Source organism: Helicoverpa armigera, chromosome 7 (genome assembly GCF_030705265.1).
Source record: "Helicoverpa armigera isolate CAAS_96S chromosome 7, ASM3070526v1, whole genome shotgun sequence".
NCBI lineage: Eukaryota > Metazoa > Arthropoda > Insecta > Lepidoptera > Noctuidae > Helicoverpa > Helicoverpa armigera.
The window spans coordinates 9,032,272-9,047,731 of record NC_087126.1 but is presented as its reverse complement, the minus strand read 5'-3'; the positions used below and the strand labels follow the sequence as shown (position 1 = coordinate 9,047,731).

At 40.9% G+C, this 15,460-nt stretch overlaps 3 protein-coding genes across 4 annotated transcripts; 2 read left to right on the top strand and 1 right to left on the bottom strand.

The window, feature by feature from the left end:
* The first annotated feature begins 2,909 nt into the window (after positions 1–2,909).
* Positions 2,910–12,746, top strand: LOC110372599 (uncharacterized). Of its 2 annotated transcripts, none has more exons than XM_021329432.3 (4): positions 2,910–3,069; positions 3,312–3,514; positions 3,605–3,768; positions 12,147–12,746. In XM_021329432.3, exons 1-4 carry the CDS (start codon positions 2,981–2,983, stop codon positions 12,288–12,290), a joined length of 600 nt encoding a protein of 199 aa, XP_021185107.2. In that variant the 5' UTR covers positions 2,910–2,980; the 3' UTR covers positions 12,291–12,746. The 2 variants fall into 2 exon arrangements, with proteins under 2 accessions (XP_021185107.2, XP_021185098.2); XM_021329423.3 differs by having other exon boundaries at positions 3,605–3,777.
* Positions 6,049–8,532, bottom strand: LOC135117075 (uncharacterized). The gene is made up of 2 exons (XM_064035464.1): positions 8,398–8,532; positions 6,049–8,300 (listed from the first exon to the last, which is right to left on the bottom strand). The coding sequence occupies exons 1-2, from the start codon at positions 8,484–8,486 to the stop codon at positions 7,139–7,141; spliced, it is 1,251 nt and encodes a 416-aa protein (XP_063891534.1). The 5' UTR covers positions 8,487–8,532; the 3' UTR covers positions 6,049–7,138.
* A 146-nt stretch (positions 12,747–12,892) lies between the features above and the next one.
* On the top strand, positions 12,893–14,794 carry LOC110372557 (phospholipid hydroperoxide glutathione peroxidase). Its single transcript, XM_021329355.3, has 3 exons — positions 12,893–13,448; positions 13,695–13,858; positions 14,075–14,794. Exons 1-3 carry the CDS (start codon positions 13,241–13,243, stop codon positions 14,222–14,224), a joined length of 522 nt encoding a protein of 173 aa, XP_021185030.3. The 5' UTR covers positions 12,893–13,240; the 3' UTR covers positions 14,225–14,794.
* Positions 14,795–15,460: the final 666 nt, after the last annotated feature.

Sequence of the window (15,460 nt, the reverse complement as noted above, 5' to 3'; positions counted from 1 at the left end):
TTTTCTCCGTGCGTTCGGGTACTCAGAACGGAATAAAACCTGATGACGTCATTCCGAACGCAGCGCTCGCGAACAATTTGGTTTGACCGCCGCACACATACGGAAATTTTCATTCTGAATCAAGGTAGCCCTGTTCCGAATGGACGTGTATCAGAGCATTCAGAGCCCGCCTGTGACTGGCTTTTTATATATGTTTTTATTTTTGTATTAAATATTATATAGAAAAATCCTGTTTATTGAACAATTAACAAACGTACACATATTTACATAAATAAACACCCAAAAATAATGAGTTTTTTTTTATTTCTCTCATATGTATGCCTTTATAATAATAATAATCAATTTTTATTGAGATAATACAATCCATTATTCTTAGTAAAGACATTTATGAAGTTCATCAAAGGATTTAATGGACTTTCTATAATACTTAATAAATAATTATTCTGGGTATGCTCGTAATTTAGCTGTTTTAACATAGAATTGACTTTCGGATAATCTTTGAGCATTCGACGGGTGTACCCAGTAACGTCGTTTCCTCTTTTTCTTGTTTAGCGCCAGTAAAAGTGCAACAGCAATCAATTCGTCATAGTCCATGATGTCGTGCCTTCAATATGGTTCCTCTTTACGTACTGGCCATGTAAATTCCGAATGAAAAAAACCGAATGTGTGCGCTAGTGACACGGAATCCCGAATCTTAATTCCTGATCAGGAAACCGTATCCGGAAACCGGATGTGTGCTGCCGGCCTCCGGTTTCCTGATCAGGAATCCTGATTCCGAAACCGGAATGCTCTTTTTTCATACAAAATGTTCACAAGAGCGCACACGTTCTTACTTTTTCCGGACGGAAAAAAATCTGACATTCGGTTTAAAATTTTCTCCGTGCGTTCGGGTACTCAGAACGGAATAAAACCTGATGACGTCATTCCGAACGCAGCGCTCGCGAACAATTTGGTTCGACCGCCGCACACATACGGAAATTTTCATTCTGAATCAAGGTAGCCCTGTTCCGAATGGACGTGTATCAGAGCCCGCTTGTCACTTGCTTTATTTATATTTGTTTTTATTTTTGCATATATTTTTTTTTTGAGAGATGAAATCCAGTTTATTAAACAATTAACAAAGCTATACTAATATTATAAAGCTGAAGAGTTTGTTTGTTTGTTTGAACGCGCTAATCTCAGGTACTACTGGTCCGATTTGAAAATTTCTTTCAGTGTTAGATAGCCCATTTATCGAGGAAGGCTATAGGCTACTTATCGGCTTTTTATCCCAGTACGAGAAGTAGTTCCCACGGGATGCGGGTGTAACCGCTGGCAGAAGCTGGTTGAAGATAGTCAAGGTTCATAATTTTTAATTCTACAATCTGAAGATTCCCGAAAGGAAAATATTAAAAAATATTTTTTATTATTTTATCTCGAATGGCTTGATGGAGTTCATCAAATGATTTGATGGACATCCGATAGTATTTAAAAAATTCTTCGGGGTACGCCCGTAACATGGTTCTTTTAATGTAGAATTGACTTTCGGCCAATCTCCGTGTATTTAACGGGTGTACCCGCTTATTTTTTTTTCTTTTTTAACGAAAGTAAGAGTGCAATCACAATTAACTCGTCATCCTCCATGATGCGTGTTTTCACTTAAGTGGCTCTGTACGTACTGGCCATGTAAATTCAGAATGAAAAAAACCTAATGTGTGCGCTAGTGTCACGGAATCCCGAATCGGAATTCCTGATCAGGAAACCGTATCCGGAAACCGGATGTGTGCTGCCGGCCTTAAACAGTAACTTAAAGAAATGGCGGTTTCTAGAAATAAATAGCAATCCTAATATTTGGTTACGCTGTAGTAAAATTCAAACACATATCTGAACATAAATTCTGTTCTTGTACGGGACCAGCAACAAAACGTCTACGTTCCTCAAAGTCCTTTTGACTTTAATAGTAAAATAAAGTAAAACGCAGTAGTATGTTTAAGTAGTGCCTGTTTCAAAGTATTAGGACCCTAAAATTGTGGCTTAAAGTACTATAAAATGCGGTCACAATACTGAATGTTCAGGGTGGATCAAAATTTCATCATCGTAATTTTATACGTTTTTTATGTAAATAAGCCAGAATATTACAAATGAATTGATGAATATTATTAAATGATGACATTTAAAAACTAAACCCTTTAAAAAAGTATATCGTCCGTAGAAAAATCGCTAAAATAATATTCTTGATCCAATCATACAAATTCAGCTGGGGACAAGCAAAAAAAGCCTACTCCTGTTTATTTAAATGCTGTTAAAACAAAATAATGAATAATTAGAACAGAAACTAATATAATAAATTAAAATTAAATGTATTTTCTTTGGTCCAGTATCTTTAAAAACTCAAATAGTTAATGGGTTTAAGAATAAAATTAGGTCAAATCCGGGGGACAAGCAAAAAACGCACTTTACACAAATAAAAAAAAAGCTCATATGCGACATGTCTTGTAGTAAATGAATGAAAATTAATAAATTAGTTTCAAATTGGTGAACTACGGTGAAAAGACGCATACAGGAACAGAATTTGTCTTATACATATATCTGATTACTCTCCTTGCTCAGTGCGCTACTCTTCTTTACCAAACCCTCATAACATTTTGTATGGGGTATAGGTAACTTCTTCTTGGGGTGTACAAATAACTTTCAATCGATTCAGTCCATCTCTTGATTCTGTGACTGTTCAAGTTATTGAACGCACTACTACACGTGTTCGAAAACCTGATTAAAACCAATTTATTACATTAAAATCAATGATTACAACAGCAACTTACAAATTAAATGAAAAGATTTCGATTTAAGTTATTGTGAAACATATTCTATAATAATGAAAAATAATATGATATGTAAGGCGCAAGTTCATCGTTTACTGATGGCTGAAATGACGTCAACTACAATCATCGTATCAAGTATATGAACGTAAGGTCTACATAAATAGGAACTTTTTATACCAAACATGACAATCGGATTTAGAGCGATTTCTAAGCTTGTAGCGCCTATCGTTGGGAACGTAATTTGTTTGTCTAGAGCTCAAATAAGTGCAGTGTAAGTTATAAACCTAAAAAGTATTTTCAATTCAATGTTAACTAATTTATGATGTTATGCAATCAGTGGTGCATCTTCAAGCCGGCTCCCGGCTAATTTGTGTACATCACTAATCTTTCAAGATTATGATGGATATAATTTTGAACTTGGAACCTAATATTTTTAATGTTTGATTGAATTTTGAGGCGAGAGCTAGGCTGTGTATTTTATTTTCCTCATTAATTTGTACATTGTGATTACAGCAAAATGAGTACCAACCCGGATTACAAATCTGCGACCTCTATCCATGAATTCACAGTAAAGAACATAAAAGGTGAAGATGTTAAATTGGATGTTTACAAAGGTCATGTTTGCATTATTGTGAATGTAGCTTCACAGTGCGGTCTCACTGCAAATAACTACAAACAGCTCAATGAAATGTATGAAAAATATGCTGAGGAGAAAGGTAGGTTATTCTGATAAGGAAAAACAAGATAGACATACCTATATAGTGTTGTATGATAAACTAGTATCTATAGCAATAATCTATTTTTAGGTTTACGTATTCTTGCGTTCCCTTGCAATCAGTTTGCCGGTCAGGAGCCAGGTAACCCAGAGGAGATTGTGTGCTTTGCAAAGGACAGGAAAGTGAAGTTTGATCTGTTTGAGAAAATCGATGTGAACGGAGACTCTGCCAGTCCTCTGTGGAAGTTCTTGAAGGTACAGAAGGTTGTTTAAGTTTTTTTCTATTACAGGTTGAAGTACTTAATGCTTGCATACTAAACAAAATAATATAACTAAAAATATCCTACTTTTAGTAGCTTCCTAAAGTTTATAAGTAACTGGTTAACAAATATGTTAATAATGTGCTGCTAAATTAATTTATAGTAACAATACTTATATATACAACTTCATACTATCGCAAACATAAAAATAATGTAAAAAAAGGTTTCATTACAAATATGTATTTACAGTACTGATAAAAAAAGTTCTTGTATGTTATGGTGAAAAACTACAAATTCTTGCTAGTAGTAGAGCATGGTCAGTCACCATGACGTTCAGAATTTAGAACAATAATAGAATATAATAATATTGTGAATCACCAAGTTTGGTGAATCATGAGATTTGTAACTTGACATACATTACGTAACTTGTACTTAAAGGAAGTGGAATAAGTAATACTGATAAATTAGCAACAAATATTTGCTTTCTATAGAAGTATGTCAAGTTGTGATATCTGTTGTTCATTGAAAAATTCAAAGAACTTACAGAATTTTAAATTCTTGAATCAAAAAGACATCTAATTTAATAAGAAAATCAATTTAATTATCAATCCAAATATTCATAATCAAAAGTAATAAGATCTGTTTCGAACTAATACTCGTAAAGTTTGTGTATTTAATATTTATTTTATTATCAAAAACAAAATTTTATTGCTTGCATTTAAATATTTCTTAAGAAATTATTCATGTATTGTAAACACAATTCAAGAGTCAAATTGATGATTCATCAATGCACATAATTTAAAGTTTTAACATACAGTTACAGACTTGAATTTGCATTTAAAATTCTTAATACCGCTATGTGGGATCTCCTACATGGTAACTTTATGTTAGCTTTTCTCTGTCAAAAACTCTAAAATACTTCTTGTTTTGATAAAAATGCTTCTCTAATTTCGAAAGCCTTTAAATCTAGGACTAAATAATATAACTTATTACTAATACAATAAAGAGGAAACATTATTTTGTTGTTTGTACACTAAAGGCTTTGATAGGTACTTCTGAGCCAAAATGACAAAATTCTTACACTGTTAGATTAGATTAGATTAGATTACTCGGGCTGGTTTCCGCAACTCCACGACAAAGCGCGTATTTTGCGTGTGAGGGTGATAATGGGTGTTTATTCACTCGATCCACCCCAACTCCTCGAGAAAAGCCAGCAGAGGTTTAATTTTGCTGACTATCTCTTGGATAGTACCTGGGTTACCGAAGTACTTAGCCCTGTATATGGCGGTTTCAGGGCAGTCTAGTAGCACGTGTGCCGCTGTTTCTTCTTCCCCCATGCAGGCTCTGCATAAGGGACTGTCTGTAACTCCTATAACATAGAGGTGTTTATTGAAGGAGCCGTGTCCAGTTAGAACTGCCGTAAACTTACGTAAATTCTGCTTTGATAGGCCCATCAGCTGTTTAGTGAGGCGATCGTTGATGGTCGGGAGGGCCATCTTCGCCTGCCTGCACGCGCTGTGGTTAGTCCAGAGGTGGTTGTGTTTGTGCCTAGTACGCTGTCTTACCAGTGTTCGTAGGTGGCCGAAGGGGAGTGGCAGTATGGGTTCTGGTCCTACTGCTGTTTGGTCTGATCCCCTTCTCGCCAGCTCATCCGCTGCATCGTTGCCTCGGGAGCCACTGTGTCCTTTTATCCATTGAATGGTTATGTTATTTAAACTGCCTACCTTGTTTAACCGTTGGTGGCACTCGTGTATAAGGCCGGAGTTTGCGCAGTGTTTGCTTAGGGCCTGTATTACTGCCATGCTATCTGAGAGTATTCGGATAGAGTGACCGGTTACTTCCCGCTTTATGACTGCTTCGGCCGCTAGGGAGATGCCTATACATTCAGCTTGGAATACTGTATTATGTACTCCTAGGGGTGTGAATATGTGTATGTTTAGGTCTTCTGAGAAGAGGCCTGAACCTGTGCCGGTGCTTGTTTTGGATCCGTCGGTGAAAATTCTTAGTTCTTTGGGATTATGTCCCTCGTAACGATGATCCTCAAAAGTTGGATCCTGTATTTCTTATCGAATATAAAGACTTTGGGTATGCGGTCGTTTATAGCCTGCATAATGGGAAAGTCTGCATAAAGATTGTTTAGTATAGTTGTGTGTTTTGTAGGCAACTTGCTCCAGAGATTAAGGGTTTTGAGTCTTAGAGCCGTCATTGCTGCTTCTTGCTGTGCAAAGAGGTTCAGCGGCGGCAGACCTAGCATGGCTTCCAACGCTGCCGTTGGTGTTGTCCTCATGCCACCTGTGGCTGCCATGCAGGCTTGTCTTTGGACTCGCGCCAGTTTATTTGCGACTGTAGTTTGGTCGGTTTTGGGCCACCAGACTAAGGCGCCGTAAGTGATCATGGGGCGGATCACTGTTTTGTATAGCCATAGTATTATCTTAGGGGATAAGCCCCATTTCTTCCCTATCATTTTCTTACATTGCCAAAAGGTAATGCTGGCTCTGTTTACTTTATTGTCTATATGATTACTCCATTTCAGCTTACTGTCCAGAGTGACGCCAAGGTATTTGACTTCGTTGGATAGTTTGAGTTCTGTATTGAAGAGTTTAGGTAGTTTGTACGGTCCCAACGTTCGTTTGTTTGTGAACATGACTAACTCAGTCTTGGTGGGGTTTACTGAAAGGTCAAATTCCCTGCACCACTGTTCTACGATTCGTAGGGCCTGTTGAGTAAGGTTGCAGATAGTGTCAGTTACCTTGCCTGAGATGAGGATGGCAAGGTCATCCGCATAACCTATTGTGTAGTCGTGGTTTGCGTTTAGTTTTGTGATGAGATCATTAATCACTAGATTCCACAGGAGCGGGGACAGTACCCCTCCCTGTGGACATCCTCTGGCTATTAGTGCTGATTTGTCATCATCTTCAAAGCGTACCACGCGTTTGCTGAGCATGTTTGTGATCCAATCAGTTAGCATCGGGTTAACTCTGTGTCTGAGTAAACTCGTTGTTATGCTAACGAAGTTTGTTTTATCAAAGGCTCCCTCAATGTCTATAAAGGTGCCAAGGCAGATGCCTTTTTGTTCTATTGCCTCCTCTATCCGGCTTACTACCAGATGAAGCGCTGATTCTGTTGATTTCCCCGAGCTATATGCGTGCTGATTCGGATGCAGGGGGTTGTTTCTTAGCGCACCGTCCCTCAGCTCTCGCTCACATAACCTTTCCAGGGTTTTTAGAGCAAAGGATGTCAGGCTGATTGGTCTGTAAGATTTTGCGCTTGTGTAGTCTCCTTTACCTGGCTTTGGGATAAAGACTACTTTGACCTCCCTCCATTTTTGGGGACATATCGAAAAGCCAGGCATGCTCTCATTAGTCTTAATAGTCTATATGAGATGTATGGTCCTCCCATTGCAGGAGCGCTGGGAAGATTCCGTCCGGACCTGCTGCTTTGTATGGGTGGAAGCTTTGAATTGCCCAATGGAGTTTTTCCATTGTGACGATTTTTTGTGCGTATGACCAATCTTCTTCAGTTGGTGTTTGTGTTACCTCATGCCATTCTACATTTTGCGTGAAAACGCATCCTGGGAAGTGGGTCTCAATTAGGACGCGCTTCGTTTCTTCCGGCGATGTGGTATGTGTGTTGTCTGGTTTTCGGAGAGTGCCCAGACCAGGTGTGTTTTGTTGTGCTAGGATTTTCCTTACCCTGTTTGCTTGTTGACAGGACTCGATGTTACCACAGAACTTGCGCCATCCCCTGGTACTTCGGAATCTGATGCATTTCTTGTACCTTGATTTGGCCGCCTTATAGTCGTCCCAATCCTCGTCGGCACATGTATTCATTGCTCTGTTTAGAGTTTTTCTCACTTGTTTACGCCTGCGTTCTAGTTCCGCACCCCACCATGGTTGTTTCCCTGGTGTTTTCTGGTATGCAGTTTCGGGGCAGGCTGTTTGATAGCTGTCTATCATTGACTGTGTGAGGTAGCTTACCTGTTCGTCAATTTGTTCTGTGTCCACGTAATTTGTAGGGTCCCCGAGTTGCGCAAGTTTGGTGCTGAGCGTACGGGTGTACGTCGCGCGGTCCGTATTGCGTGGGTTCCGTTTCGGTGGTGTTTCTTGTATACAGACCTGTAGGTCAAAGCGGATCCATCTGTGGTCTGAGCAAGATGCCTCCTTAGAGACATGCCATCCTGTGATTAGCTCCGCTACGCTCTCTGATGCGAGAGTCAGGTCTATAATTGTTTGACTTCGTCTAGTGACGAAAGTTGGTTCTGATCCAGTGTTTATTAGTGATAGGTTGGTTGTGAATAAGTAATCAAATAAGGTCTTACCCCTATCGTTGTGTGTATCCATTCCCCACAAAGGGTGGTGTGCGTTGGAGTCAGTACCGATAATCACTTCCTTCCCTTCTCTCTCGCAGTGATTCACCAGGCGGGCGAGGTCGTAGGGAGGAGGCTCCTCTGCTTCGGGCATGTATACCGAGGCGAGGGTGATCTCCATGTTTAAAGCAGGTTGCTGTATTGAGATGGCAGATTGGTCTCTGCAACAGAAATCTGATAAAAACTGTGTTTTTATGTTTTTTGTTGTATAGATGCACGCCCTGGGATGGTCGTGATGTATGTCTACGTGAATCTTACCTCCAAGATTGGAGAGTCCTCTGATTTGGCCGGCCCTGACCCACGGCTCCTGGATTAGGGCAATGGCCGTGTGTTGAACCTCCAACCATTTGCGCAGCTGAGCCGTCGCGGTTTGGCTGTGGTGGAGGTTTGCTTGGAGGATTTTAATTGTCGACGAAGAAGGGGACGCCATCGCAGATTGCGCCCTCCTCGTCTCCTCCAAGCTGTAGCCCGGCCAGCAGGTCCCCGGACTCGACTTCGTCCCCCTCCAGGTCTGAACCCGTCAGAAGGGCTTCTTCCGGGTCGTCGTCCTGTGAGGGGACGGTTGCGGGTACGGGCACCGCAGGGCCCTCGGTGGGGCCAGCGCCCTCGCTGGTCGTGGTACTTGTGCCAGGCTGTTTCTGGATGGTGAAAGTGGCGGGGTCCCATCCCGGCGGAGTATCGGCAAACTTGCCGTTGTGACCCTGGAATTTCACGTACACCGCACCCAGCCCGAAGGCGAGGCGGCGCCCGGACTTCATCAGGGTCGCGATTTGTTCCTCCGGGATTCCCACCACCACAAAGCTGGCGCCTTGCTGCTTCTCCTGTCTTTGGAGCACCCACCTGTCGACCGCGATCTGCGGGTTCTGGTATGCCAGAATCCGCCCGATGTCTCGCGAGTCGGTGATGGCCCCCTGTTCATTAGGGATCAGGATGCCACACCTGATCCTTCGTGTAATTTCCGACTGGCTCTTGATGATCAGCTGGTGGCCGGTTGAAAGGGCCAAGTCGGCGATGGTTTTTTGAAACCATGTCAAAGTGTGGTCGTTGGAGCACCACAGCTTCAGGACGCCTTCTGTGTAAACCGGCTTACCATTAAAAGCTGGCCCCGGTTGTTTGTTGTTCGGGGACCATGCCTCCTTTAGGATGGTCTTCTGTATCCCCGTCAGTATCGTGTCCGCTACGTCCTTTGTTAGGATCCCGGTGTGGCCGCATGTAACTGCGATGCACAGGGACTTCTTGGTTGCTTGAGCGTAGCTTACCCGAGGAGTGGCCCGCTTGGACGGGTCCAGGCACTGTCGTTTGCGCTTCCCACGGGGCGAAAGTGTCTCGTTCAGAGCGCGTTTGGCAGCTGTCTGTACCTCACCTGCAGGGCTTATTGTTTCGTCCCCTTCCTTCACCGGCCTGCCGGCCCCGCGCCCGGCGGACGACCACTCGGTCCGGTGGCTGCGTGGGCCTTATGGCTTGTACGCGCGTTGGGGTTGCGCCTCGCCTGCGCTGCGGAGGAGCTCACGCCATGTCCTCGTTGTCCGGGTTTTCCGCGTTGACGGAGGCGGATGGCCCGGAGGTGCCGGCATGTGGAGCAATTTGCTCGGTGTGCTGTGTTATGTGAGGACCGCCGAGGGGTGAGCCGCCGACGGAACCGTCACGGGGTGCTTGGGTCGGTACTGGTTTTACCCGTACCTATAACCCTCGCCCTGTTTGTGGAGTCGGTACCAGCTTTACCTGGTCCCTTCCTCCTGCTTTGACGTTTGGTCTTCGGCACGGTTCTCGCCATGCCTGGACCTTTGTCGCATTTGCCCACGGGGGCAGAATGCGCGGTGTTCGCGCAGGTCGTAGGAGTGTCGTCGGCTTTCGCTGACTCCACCCTTACGCCGGTAAAATTTATTTTAGTGTTATCCATATTTTTGATTATTTTAGTTTCATCTACCGAGCTCCCACCCTCCATGGAGCCCGCAACTGGGAGCGCCCTACTGAAGGTAGGCACGCTAGGACTACCCGGTAGATATAGGAACGCGAGGCTGGCTTACAGTGCGACATCGGGCACTCGATCAGGCTGGAGTCTGGAGCAGAAAGTCCCGACTTCCAACCTTCACTTGCACCGTCAGCATGACCTTCACCACCGCTACGGCCGCCCAAGGACGGCTTTCGCGGACCCCACGTCCCTCGCCTGTGGCCCTCTGACGGGACACGATTGGCCATTTCCCATGGCTCTAAGGTAGGGCAACCGTTTCGCGTGAAATCCAGACCAAAGGGGGCGTGTTGCCGCACGGACGCATTACCGCCAGCGCCGCTTGGCTCAACCCCCCAGGATTCCTTCATCCCCACTTACGGCGCTCGACTGCGCAGGTCCTAGCGCAGGTGACTGTTTACTCCTACCCGCCATCATCAGAGAATAAGTGATGGACGGGCCCGCAACCACTTAGTCACAAGGATCACGGTAAGGAGTGGAGTTGGATTGTGGAGGGGTTGGGGGAAAAACTGGGAAAGGGTTAGGAGTTTGACTGGGGTTGGAAGTGACTGTATGTGCGAGGGATGGGTATGTGCGCTGTGCACACGACAGGACTTTGAAGGGGTGGGATGGGGGAGAAGCAGCTCTTAGCATAGGCAGGAGGGCGAGACCGAAGTCTTCCCTGCGACCTAAGGTCCCGGGTGACGCCGGTGTTACAGGCTCGAACTGTACCACGCACTTGGAGGCGGCTGGGGAGAACGTCAACCCTTACACTGTTGGGCAACTCTGTTATCCCCGAGTAACCCATGAGTATATAGGCTTTATTTTATCCGCACGCATGAAGTTCCCATGAGACCCGAGTGAAACCGCAGAAAACAGAAGAAAAAAAATAACTAAATTATCTAATATGGCCTTCACAGGAATCGCGGATTGTTGCTCTAGATAGGCATTCTGTTATAATCTTCAATGAGTTGGTTCCTGTCGTGACATCATGAGGGACCAACTTTATTTGACAGGAAAAATGGCGTTCATCATATTTCCCTAGACGAGTATTAAATAACTCCTAAAGCTGCTAATTATATACCTACCTACGTAATTCTTAAATCATACCAGAAAAAAATCTAACAAGGCTATTATGAAACTACGCTACCATAAACAATAACAACACAGTACCCATTATATGAATTGAAATCTAATCTTCTAAGCTGGAACATGATTATCTAAAATCACAGATAAAATAACTAGCAACGTACCTACCTAGACTAAAAACAGAGCTAGGTACAAATCAGAACAAATATGTATAGAAATAAGTTTGAACTTTGGAATTATTTGTTACTCATGCCTGAATGATAAAAAAACTGCTGAGTAATAATGAGATATTATGAAAATGAGTTCCAAGTAGCTCTTGTGTGGAACCACAGGTGTAAAGAAGGACAAAGTCCTATAGCCTTGAGTAAAAATACATGTGAAAGCATGGAAATCAATAGATTTGTTATATTATTCATACATGCCGTTGAAATGACCTTTGTATTATAAGGACCGGTTTTATATAATTGTATGATTGCCTACATTATTGCGTCGTTTTTTATGTTTTTGTACCCCTTAAAAGTACCTTATAACGTTAACAAAGATGCATGTTTGTCATCATTCTTAATTTGTGACAGAAGGTATTAATACATAAGTATGAATGGCTATTTTTATCCTCATATCAATACCTATTAATACCTACAGTCTGAATTGCTCTGAATACGCTAACTGTGTATAATACTTACTACGTTATTCCGTCGTCCTTCGTATGCATGAGCACAAGGGGCATACATTGTCTTAACTACTTATAGCATAACAATTAAGACCTTCATGTGAAATGAGGCTACTATTTATAGCCTAGTAGTCATACGGCCTAGGCAGCTATGTAATATATTTTATCGTTGCCATAAAAATCGACAATCATACTACCCCCTGACCTTTGCAAGACCAACACAAACATTGCGCTTACAAGGTCGTGAAACAAACAAAATAAAAATTTCCACTCATTTATATTGCTTTTTTCTTCTTCTAGTACAAGCAAGGAGGTACCCTCGGCAGCTTCATCAAATGGAACTTCACCAAATTCATCGTAGACAAGGATGGTGTGCCAGTTGAGCGTCATGGACCCAACGTGGACCCAATGGACTTAGTCAAGTCCCTTGAGAAGTACTGGTGATCAGTGTAACAGAACGACATCACATTTTATTTTTTATTATTATTTTATAGCCTTAGATGGTTTAGACGTTAAATATGATACGACAGAGCATTTAATATTAAGCCGAGTTTAGATGGTCACAGTTGACACTCAGTGTTAAACACAGCGTGCCTTTTATTGTGACACTATGCTTGACATTTGTTACAATTTCTGTCGTCATCTAAACTTAGCTTTACCGTTGTAATTATAAATTAATTTATTCATCACACCATCAGCGAGCATCACTGATTTTACTAAAACTTCCAAGATAAAAAAGGTTTTGTTAATATAACTTGGCAAGTCGAAAGATGTAATTACCTACTAAGTAAAATACTATGTCAACTGAATATTCTGCAAATGCACTGTGTGATATATTGAGTAGGTTTTAAGAATTCTTCTTTATTTTTTGTGATAATATACCATCATAATAATTTTGAACCAGCAGTTTTATTGAATCTTTGCACACAATTTTAATTTATAAGTTAACGATGAGACGAGATTAAGTACCTAAGACGGTGAAAGAAACAAGTTACTCCTTGTTGCATCAGCTATCTGCAAACGAGATTTGCGTCAAAATCGGTCCAGTCGAGGGTTTAGATAGCCAGAGCAAACTTACAAAAATTGTTTTGTTAAATATGTGCTAAGCTTAGCGAAAAGCCTTTATTTTAACACACAAACAGACAATTTTAATTTAGTAACTAATTTGCAAAGGTAAGTAGGTACGCTCACCAACTTTTAAGGAGTGAATCATGCAGATATTGCGTCTTTCGTGGATTTTGTATCAACCTCCGTAAATGTAAAGTTTCTGCTTGTCATTAATCTTGTCAATAAATCAATATTGAAAGAATAAAATAGAAAATAACTATGTGTGACAATTCCAAATTATTTTTTTAATATGAATAAAACGAATTAAAAATGAGCTCATCATTAGCATGGACAAAATTGTCAACAATCCTGACCACACCAAGGCTAAGACCATTTATGAGTTCATGGCACTAGATATAAATGGTGAAATTGTAAGATTTAACAAGTACGAGGGTAAAGTGTGTATTATTTGCAATGTTGCTACAAAATCCCCGTTTACGGCCCAGCATTATAAACAATTTAATGAATTAATTGATCAATTCGGAGAAAGTAAAGGTAAGGTTTTTTGTGACCTGTTTATTAGGTACCTACCTATGTACTTGTATCGAAAGTTCAGCAAGTAGGTACCTAATATAGGTAAGATATGATCAGAAAAAGGCCTATGTCCAGCAGTGGACTGCAATAGGCTGATGATGATGATCAGAAAAAACTAATTGGCTTGTACTACTGCCGCCTGCAGAATTTGTTATAGCAATCTTGCCAAGTTTATTGTGACTCATCGTCATGTTTAATTATTTTAAGGATTACAAATATTAGCTTTCCCATGCAATCAATTTGGTAAAGAAGAACCTGGTACATCAGAAGAAATCGCTGAACACGCCAAAAGAAATAATGTTAAATTCGATCTATTTGCTAAAGTAGATGTAAATGGAGACGGAGCCTGTATGATATGGAAGTTTTTGAAGGTTTGCTATTGAATTGGATATTAGTAGTTATACCTACTTAGACTATTCTCGAGTGGATAGGTAGGTCAACGGTTAAGAGCATACCTACTTAGTAAGTCTGGATCTTGATAAGTAGATAGGTAGCTAAGATTCTTAATATAGCGTAGGTACTGATAATATGAAACAAACAAATTTTGTTTTATCAAAAATATTAATGTTTATTCTGTTCTATTTTAGCGCTGTGTTCCTGGAAACGCTAAGGCGGGCGATATGGTGAAATGGAACTACACTAAATTCATTGTAAATAAAGCCGGAATCCCTGTCGAGCGTTATGGGCCAGAAGTAGAACCCTATAAATTTGCGGATTTACTCAATCCTTACTGGTGAATTAATATAGAAAATTTATGATAACTGAACTACGGTTACTCGTTAGGTACGGTTCCTGTGAAACGGCAATGAAAAAACGATAGTACCTACCCCAGTGGTTTGGTATACACGCACGGTTTTAAATTAATGTGCCACTTAGCCAAGTGCGCCATAATTTCTGGATTTCAAACGAATTCATTACTTAAACAAATTCAGAAACGAACTCAAATGGATTCTGACAAGGTGAAACGGAAACTAGCTTCGTTAATAAAACGAAAATATCTCAAGTGTTACAGACACGACTCTAACTGTCGTATTAATCCTACGTCTTTAGCTCGTCTCAGCCAAGCATTAACTTCTGTGCATTTGCGGAAACACTCAATATTGCCGGGAACTCATTCTGGTAGTCCTCAAACAGATACCAAGCAAATACGTAAAAAATCGCGCTTTTAATCCATATTTACTAATAGCAGAGCGAAGAAAAAAGAAACCGTTTGCTAACGTATCTACCTACATGACCTATTTTGAGTGAGCTGGGATTTATAAGCAAATAACCAGTACTTATATATCAATAAAACCATTTAAACCGACCACTAGTATTTATTATTTACAATCCTAAATTATTACATTATGGAGGAATTAATTAATCAAAGAAAATATTTGTAGGTACCTAAGTAGTTTCTGAGGGCTGATATCCTACATTAATTCTCCATCAAAATCGTACATTAGGTATCTCTGAGTAATAATATGGCCTTTATTTTTTATGTTCTATCAGTGTTCTATGACATATAATGGCTAGAATTTAAGACCTCCTTTCCAGTTACTTTACCTTGTAGAATATTACACTATAGTAAGTTCAACTCAGTCTTGCGCGCGGCCTTATGTGTGGGTAACCCTTGTACATATACAGTGACTTTGTGTGAGTGACAAGAGGTACAGTCGGGTACAAATACAGTTATTTGGGGGTTGTATACGGCTGTTTAAAGAAAAACAGTTATTACGTAATTTAATGTTTATTTATTTATAATGATTCTAAATCGCTACTTGAAAAATCAAATGATGATATTACCCAACATCCCTTCATCAATTTGACTCAAACGTTAACATTAATGAGTTTCATTATTTCCATCTTATTTTGGTTGACATTATGCGAAGCAATATAATTTTTAAATTCCCTACACATTTTGTTTACATTGTTATACTAGATTATGCGTCTTTTTACATTCTTAGAGTGAGTTGCACCAACTTACTTTAACG

Coding starts and splice junctions, on each gene's coding strand:
- LOC135117075 (XM_064035464.1), bottom strand. CDS start 8,486: ATGGTTGGAGGTTCAACACACGGCCATTGCCCTAATCCAGGAGCCGTG. Junction 8,301..8,397: donor AGGACTCTCCAATCTTGGAG/GTAAGATTCACG, acceptor TTTCTGTTGCAG/AGACCAATCTGCCATCTCAA.
- LOC110372557 (XM_021329355.3), top strand. CDS start 13,241: ATGGACAAAATTGTCAACAATCCTGACCACACCAAGGCTAAGACCATT. Junction 13,449..13,694: donor TCAATTCGGAGAAAGTAAAG/GTAAGGTTTTTT, acceptor AATTATTTTAAG/GATTACAAATATTAGCTTTC. Junction 13,859..14,074: donor TGATATGGAAGTTTTTGAAG/GTTTGCTATTGA, acceptor GTTCTATTTTAG/CGCTGTGTTCCTGGAAACGC.
- LOC110372599 (XM_021329423.3), top strand. CDS start 2,981: ATGACAATCGGATTTAGAGCGATTTCTAAGCTTGTAGCGCCTATCGTT. Junction 3,070..3,311: donor AGAGCTCAAATAAGTGCAGT/GTAAGTTATAAA, acceptor TTGTGATTACAG/CAAAATGAGTACCAACCCGG. Junction 3,515..3,604: donor AAAATATGCTGAGGAGAAAG/GTAGGTTATTCT, acceptor ATCTATTTTTAG/GTTTACGTATTCTTGCGTTC.